This window comes from Saccostrea cucullata, unplaced genomic scaffold (assembly GCF_032062105.1).
Source record: "Saccostrea cucullata isolate Sc308-1 unplaced genomic scaffold, CSIRO_AGI_Scuc_v1 ctg19555, whole genome shotgun sequence".
Taxonomy (NCBI): domain Eukaryota; kingdom Metazoa; phylum Mollusca; class Bivalvia; order Ostreida; family Ostreidae; genus Saccostrea; species Saccostrea cuccullata.
In genome coordinates this window covers 1-8787 of record NW_026938983.1, presented here as the reverse complement: position 1 = coordinate 8787, position 8787 = coordinate 1, and the positions used below count along the sequence as shown (strand labels likewise).

The following is an 8787-nucleotide window of genomic DNA, read 5'->3' as shown; positions in this document are numbered from 1 at the left end:
CACAAAGCTAGTATGTTAATTGAAAAGATAAATGTGTTGCTTTAATCATATATATCTAGGTTATTCAAGACAAATCCAGCTGGACACAAGCAAGATCGCACTGTCAAGGAATAGGGGCGAATCTAGCGAGTATTCATTCCGATGCTGAATCCCTTCAACTTCTTTCAATTATAGGAAGGTAAATAGCGGTTTATCATATAATGAATTAGATTATTATCCTTCCTATTGAAAGAAATAGAAATGCATGGCAAACTAATAAAGTGATTTTGTTATTTTTTTAAAATCATCTTTCTGTGTTTATGTGTAAGGTAAAATTTAAACTCGTCATTACTCAAAAAGTAACCTCATTTTCATTTGATGTTGACTGATGATATATGAATTATCATATAACGAGTGAAAAAAGAATGGAGGCACACAAGGCGAGGACAACCCCCCCCCCCTGCTCTGGGAAAAGACATTTCTCAATTCTAAAAGTTCATGAAAGCTATATTTATACCCCACGCAACTAGTTGCGTGAGGTATAATGTTTTTGACCCGTCCGTCAGTCAGTCAGTCTATCTGTCAGTCAGTCAGTCAGTCCTTTTTTTGTCAGCGCAACTCCTCATAAACCGCTGCACAGAATTTCGTCAAACTTTGCAGGTATTTAGGACACTATGTGTAGATGTGCTTATTACCAGGAAATTCCAATTCCGTTATTATTTCTGGGAATTTCCGCACTTTTTAACTTAGGCATTTGGCCATACCTTGAATATAGAGATGAACAGTTTGTCAGCGCAACTCCTCATAAACTGCTGCACAGAATTTCGTCAAACTTTGCAGGTATTTAGGACACAATGTTTAGATATGCATATTACCAGGAAATTCCAATTCCATTATTTTTTCTGGGAATTTCCACACGTTTTAACTTAGGCATTTGGCCATACCTTGAATATAGAGATGAACAGTTTGTCAGCGCAACTCCTCATAAACTGCTGCACAGAATTTCGTCAAACTTTGCAGGTATTTAGGACACAATGTGTAGATGTGCATATTACCAGGAAATTCTTATTCCAATATTTTTTCTAGGAATTTCCGCACTTTTTAACTTAGGCATTTGGCCATACCTTGAATATAGAGATGAACAGTTTGTCAACGCAACTCCTCATAAACCGCTGCACAGAATTTCGTCAGACTTTGCAGATATTTAGGACATAATATGTAGATGTGCATATTACCAGGAAATTCCGATTCCTTTATTTTTTCTGGGAATTTCCACACTTTTCAACTTAGGCATTTGGCCATACCTTGAATATAGAGATGAACAGTTTGTCAGCGCAACTCCTCATAAACCACTGCACAGAATTTCGTCAAACTTTGCAGGTATTTAGGACACAATGTTTAGATATGCATATTACCAGGAAATTCCGATTCCATTATTTTTTCTGGGAATTTCCGCACTTTTTAACTTAGGCATTTGGCCATACCTTGAATATAGAGATGAACAGTTTGTCAGCGCAACTCCTCATAAACTGCTGCACAGAATTTCGTCAAACTTTGCAGGTATTTAGGACACAATGTGTAGATGTACATATTACCAGGAAATTCTTATTCCAATATTTTTTCTAGGAATTTCCGCACTTTTTAACTTAGGCATTTGGCCTTACCTTGAATATAGAGATGAACAGTTTGTCAACGCAACTCCTCATAAACCGCTGCACAGAATTTCGTCAAACTTTGCAGGTATTTAGGACACAATGTGTAGATGTGCATATTACCAGGAAATTCCGATTCCGTTATTTTTTCTGGGAATTTCTGCACTTTTTAACTTAGGCATTTGGCCATACCTTGAATATAGAGATGAACAGTTTGTCAACGCAACTCCTCATAAACCACTGCACAGAATTTCGTCAGACTTTGCAGATATTTAGGACATAATATGTAGATGTGCATATTACCAGGAAATTCCGATTCCTTTATTTTTTCTTAGAATTTCCACACTTTTCAACTTAGATTTTTGGCCATACCTTAAATATAGAGATGAACATTTTGTCAGCGCAACTCCTCATGAACCGCTGCACAGATTTTCGTCAAACTTTATAGATATTTAGGACACAGTGTGTAGATGTGCATATTACCAGGAAATTCCGATTCCTTTATTTTTCTGGGAATTTTGGCACTTTTCAAATTAGATTTTTGGCCATACCTTGAATATGCAGATGAACATTTTGTCAGCGCGACCCCCCATAAACCGCTGCACAGAATTTTGTCAAACTTTGGAGATATTTAAGGCACAGTGTGTGGATGTGCATATTACGAGGAAATTCCGATTCCTTTATTTTTCTGGGAATTTCGGCACTTTACAACTTAGATTTTTGGGGATATCTTGAATATAGTGGTGAACAGGTTTTCAGCGCAACTCCTCATAAACCACTGCACAGAATTTCATCAAACTTTGCATATTTAGGACACAATTTGTAGATGTGCATATTACAAGGAAATTCCGATTCTTTCATTTTTTCCGGGATTTTCAGCACTTTGAGTTTTGGGGGAGCGTGGGGTATGTGAGCTTGCTCACCTTTTCTTTCATTTTTTTTAAAATCATATGGTTTATATCATCTTTTACACATTTAATTATGCATTTCATTGTTTTAATATTTTATCAATAAATTAATCATTTGTCACTCATGTTTTTAAGATATGTGAAAAAGCTTTCACGTATGATTCTCTCTCCATAGCGCAGGGTTTGGCGAAAGACCCACCGCGTTAACTACTATGCTACGAAGCATATGGATTATCAGTGTCTGTCAGTGTGATTTAAATGAACGAGTTTATTAAAGTGTTTTTTTTAAATGTTCGATTTTCAGATGGAATGGGTTCAGATTCCATCTTTTGAACAAATGAAATAAAGAACGAGGGCGCTTTTGATTGGCATTCGGTAGGAATCTGGGCGTAATTGAAAAGTGAAAATTTTATCGACATGTCACATAAAATTTTAAGATTTTTTTTGATTATCGGGTTCCTGTGCAACAGGAAAGGAAAATATTTTCCCGAAATTGAGCTTTGATTTGCTACAAAATAAATTGAAAATTGGCCAGATCAGACATTTGCTACAAAATGGTACATTTTTAAACACGTTTTTCTAAACTTTTTCTATCTCTGGGTCTTCTCTCCATGATTTTGAAACGTTATTTTTGTGTATTTTAAATCAAAGAAACGAATACACTTTTTTAAAAAATGGAGAGAAGACCCAGAGATCACGAAACGAACTTTTCCCCAAAAATCCAAATGTGTGAATGTGGTGGTTCTTTGTCCTTTTAAAATCATATGTGTTTGTGTAGCGGTGAAAGCTCAGTAGGATGGGCTACCTGTTCAGTGCACTGGACTCGAAAAGTTTTTGGTTGGAGCCTGGAATGGGGCGTTAATTTTTTAGCTCTACTGGTCAGAGACCAGAAGAGCTTATGCGATAGTAATGCGTCCGTCGTCCGTCTGTCTATCCGTCTGTCTGTCTGTCTGTAAACAATTTTTCAAAATGCTACTCCTCCTACAGTTTTGGTCTGATTTCAATATAACTGGGCACACAAGTAGACTACCCTAACATACATAATTCTGTATATCGGTTTTTGATTTCGATGAACGGTGTTGCCGTGGTTACTAAAAATAGAAATTTCTGTGAAATTCTTTCAAAATGCTACTCCTTCTACAGTTTTAGTCTGATTTCAATATAACTTGGCACACAAGTAGACTACAATAAGATACATAATTCTGTGTATCAGTTTTTGATTTCGATGAACGATGTTGCCGTGGTTACTAAAAATAGAAATTTCTGTGAAATTCTTTCAAAATGCTACTCCTTCTACAGTTTTAGTCTGATTTCAATATAACTTGGCCCACAAGTAGACTACACTAAGATACACAATTCTGTATATCGGTTTTTGATTTCGATGAACGGTGTTGCCGTGGTTACTTGTCTGATTTCAATATAACTTGGCACACAAGTAGACTACACTAAGAAGCATAATTCTGTGTATCGGTTTTTGATTTCGATGAACGGTGTTACCGTGGTTACTAAAAATAGAAATTTCTGTGAAATTCTTTCAAAATGCTACTCCTTCTACAGTTTTAGTCTGATTTCAATATAACTTGGCCCACAAGTAGACTACACTAAGATACATAATTCTGTTTATCGGTTTTTGATTTCGATGAACGGTGATGCCGTGGTTACCAGTCTGATTTCAATATAACTTGGCACACAAGTAGACTACACTAAGATACATAATTCTGTGTATCGGTTTTTGATTTCGATGAACGGTGTTGCCGTGGTTACTAAAAATAGAAATTTCTGTGAAATTCTTTCAAAATGAGCTACTCCAAATACAATTTTAGTCTGATTATAATATAAATGTGGCATGCAAGTAGACTGCACTAAGAACATACAGAGACTTAATCAAGGATCATTATTCTATTTATTGCTGTTGAAAAGTTTCAATTTCCAACTGCTTAAGTACTTTCTTTGCTATAAGTACAAACCAGTAGAGCTTCAGTCTCGACAGAGACTTCTGGTTTCTTTCATGCAAACAACCATTTATTTTGTCAGTTTCGTTTTATGTACATATATATTAAAATTTTGAATTAGATTAATTTTGGTTCAGTTTGGTTCTCGACCGAAATCAATTCTAATCTTCTATTCTATATAATGTACATCATGTACACGTATGTATCAATATGCATTAAATATTTTAGGTGTTTATTTTTGTGAAACATTACTATGTTATAGTACCCCCTAGGAAAAACGGACAAAAATGTTACAATCTCACACTTTCAAACTAATTGAAAAAAAAACCTATGGACGTGTTTGTAAACTCTGACAAGCTATGTTCAGCCAACCAAATCATGGACATTTAAACAATAAATGTTTCGTACAAATGATTCCTGCAGATCACACGTCAAATGCGCCCATCTTCTTTCACATTAGCGTTTCCATCATTTAAGCGTTAACGAAGAATGGAGACTTGACTCATTCATGTTTAAAATTCATTTTTATGGCTCTAGTAAACCCATTTTCCACTAAAAATGTTGAACTGTCAACTTTGAAATAATGATTGTCAAATGATAAGTCGTTCAGTAAAATAAAATAATATAAAATGTTTTGAAGATATGACATTACTGAAAACATGACTTTAGAAAAAAATTAACCTTTCCGTGACTTTTCAAAATTGAGAAACAAATTATCTCAGAGCGGGAGATTGCCCACGCCATGTACGCCCTCTTTCTTTCATTATATCCCTCGCATTACTTATACAGCCTTGACATTCTCCTCAGTGTGATTTGATTTGTGTAAATTTTTAAAAGGGAGACTAAACAAAATATTGTCTCGCTGGATTTCTTTCAGTTTTGGGTTGTGTGTACTCATTGTTAACTGTATTACTATCGGTTTCAATGGCGATGAAGTGGCGATTACACATGTGGCAAAATGGAAAGCCAGATCTAAATAGATTTGGCGTTGTAACACGACAACATCACCGTCGTCTCCTTAATGGTTAAAAATCATTCCACTTACCGGTACTTTATGACGACGGATAAATGTATTCTAAAGTTGTTGGGAAAAAATTATAATAAACCGTACATTAATATTTTGTCGGCTTTTCCTTCACTTAGGTAATTGGATTAATTCACCCATCGGGAATTTCGCCAGACGTACCATAACAGCAAAGAAATAATTGACATTAAAAATATTGAAAAAAAAATGTGTGTACCCCAGAGCACAAAGTTATACAACAAAAGTGAGCTTCTCGATCACAATTTGTCACTCCTCCGTCCGTCTGTCTGTCTGTCTGTCTGTATACCTTTCACATTTTTGACTTCTTCTAAAGAACAACTGGGCAAATTTTAACCACATACAAAGCATCCTTGGGTAAAGTGGAGTTTAAATTGTTAAATTGAAGGGCCAAGTAAAATCACAAAGGGGATATAATCAAGAAAAGAGAAAAAATAGGGTGTCATTAAAAAATCTTCTCAAGAACAACAGGGTCAGAAAAGCTGAAACTTATGTGGAAGCATCCTGGGGTAGTGTAGATTCTAAATTGTTCAAACCACGGCCCCCAGGGGTAGGGCGGGGCTTCAATAGGGAATTCAATTTTTACTTTGAAATATATAGGAAAAATCTTTAAAACTCTTCTTCTGAAGAACCAGTGGGCAAGAAAACCTGAAACTTATCTGGAAGCTTACTGGGATAGTGTAGATTCAAAATTGTTCATATTATGATCCTGGGGATAGGGCGCGGCCGGGATAGGAAATCCCACGTTTTCTATTGAAATATATAAAGAAAATGTTTAAAAATCGTCTTAAGAACCACTCGCACAGAAAAACTGAATCGTATGTGGAAGCCCGCCCCACTGGTTAGTGTAGATTCTTATTTATCCAAGTCAAGACCCATGGGGGTAGGATATGCCAGAATAGGCATAACGGGGAGATCTGATTAAAAAAAAACAGCATTGCCAAATTTACTCAGGTGAGCGATGTTGCCCATGGGTCTCTTATTTCACATCGAGACTTTGACGATTGAGAAAGTTACATTGTACATAAAACGGTTTGTTTTATGCTTCCAATTATAACAGATATTTGAAGCAACATCATTTCTAAATTTTGTCCTAGCTTACCATGAAGATTCCACAATAAGAATTCTATTTTAAGACAGTAACTTACAACAACTTCTGTATTAGATGTATCGGTATTTTAAAATCTCTGTTGTTTTTCTCAGGCTTACGGCGCAAGATTTCTGGATTGGGCTAAATGACAGGGAGAAAGAGGGAGGTATTTATAATCAAAAAAATATTTTTTTTTTGGTATAGGGATAAAATGATAGAAATAAAATTCCATTTTCGATAACAAAAAAAAGTAAATTAATACTTTAGATTGGCAATGGTCAGATGGAACACCCTTAGATTACAAAAAATGGCTGACATCTCAACCAGATAATTGGCAGGGTTATGAGAACTGCGCCACGTACCGACGAACCAACAGAGGGTTTAATGATCTCTTTTGTGTAACTAAACTTCCATTCATTTGCAAAGTAGAAAAAGGTAAGTGTTTACTATCTTTAAAATGGTCAGAATATTTTTATGCCCCCGTGAACGAAGTATCGGGGTATGTAGTTTTTGTCGTGTCTCTCTCTCTCTCTCTGTCTTTTTGTTTGTTTGTCTGCAGAAAAATTAACATTTCCCACAAATTTTGATTTAGTGGAGCTATGACTTTCATATTTCACATGTGTTTTCTCTGTGACAAGACGTTTCTTTGGGTACCACCAAATATGACCTTTTGACCTTGGAGTTTGACCCACTTTTACACAAAAATTCCAAACTTTTAGTTTGGCCATATCTTTTGAACAGTAGATACCAGGACATTTACACTTCACATATGTATTTTTTGTGGAAAACCTCCACTGGATACCAACAACCTTGATATTGGAGATCTCTGTACTGTAAAAAGTGTAAACTTGGCCATGACTTTTGAACGCTAAGGACTAGTGATTTCATACTTCGCATGTAATTATATGTAATTCTTGTGAGAAGACCCTTTATTGGATACCAAGAACTTTGACCCTTTGACTTTGACCTTGGAGTTGACCTACTTCTAAAAAGCAAATCTTGACCATACCTTTTAAAGGATTAGGGTTAGTACTTTCATACTTCACATATTTAATCCTTGTGACAAGATCTTTCTTTTGATACCTTTGACCCTTTGACATTGTCCTTAGATTTTGGCCTTTTAAAAAAATTAACCTTGGTCATAACTTTTGAAGGGTTAGGGCTAGGGCTTCCAAACTTCATATATGTATTTTTTGCGAGACTTTCATTAGATACCAATTACCTTGATCTTTTGACCTTGATATTGGAGATTTCTATACTTATGAAAATTTTAACCTTGGCCTACGTTCATATTTTACAATTGTATTTTCAGTGAGAATACCCTACTTTTGGTTCCAATATATTAAATGTGCATTTTAAAAAAATTCTTCGCTTAGTTTCACAAACACATCTTGTTTTTATGTACTACTACTCATAACTCATAGATTTTTAAACTCTGTTTTGCAGACTTTATGACTACCATTTTCAATACTTTTAGAGATCGGGGATGGGGTATATATTGTTTAACGTCCCTCTCGAGAGTTTTTCACTCATATGGATGGGGGATGAGCCGGGGTAATTGAAATAAGTAAATGAAATTTACTGAAAATAAATACATTTTGTAAAGTATATGAAATTGAATTTTTTTGTAATAAAACATTAAGTTTGCTATCAATGAAAAGTTATTGAAGGTATTTAAAAATATTCATAAATGTCATGAATTTTCAATTACATTGCAAATACTTAATTTTTCAAGTAAAAACTCTTAAAAGGTGTTTTATAATGATGTATACCAGTATTATTTAGCATTAGCTTATGTCTATTCAATAATTAAATGCTTAACAATGTTTATATAGCATAACACACTGCCCAAAACAATGAGAAAGATTAAATTTGATAATATTGCTGCTTCTAAATATTCCCATATATGTTCTTCAATTTTGTTGGAAAGAAAACGGAAGTAACTGAATTCATTAAATATGTTTTTTTTTAATTACTTGCTTGAAGGTAATAGAGGATTAATTATTATATTTGTTAAAATCAATGCATTTTAATTGCAAGTAATTGAAAAAAAAATCAATGTATTTGAAATTATTTAATTACATTTCAAGTAATTGACCACATCCCAGATGATTCTTCTCAGTGTTTTAATTGGTTTAAGAAAATTTATTCTCCATGCAATGGA

At 34.5% G+C, this 8787-nt stretch overlaps 1 protein-coding gene across 1 annotated transcript; it reads left to right on the top strand.

Annotated features, from left to right (window-relative positions):
• Positions 1-59: 59 nt before the first annotated feature.
• On the top strand, positions 60-7058 carry LOC134251985 (galactose-specific lectin nattectin-like; the record flags this gene model as incomplete). Its single annotated transcript, XM_062734389.1, has 3 exons — positions 60-178; positions 6737-6789; positions 6891-7058. Coding segments are annotated over 3 exons (340 nt in total), but the record flags the coding sequence as incomplete, so codon positions are not given.
• Between the last annotated feature and the right edge of the window lie 1729 nt (positions 7059-8787).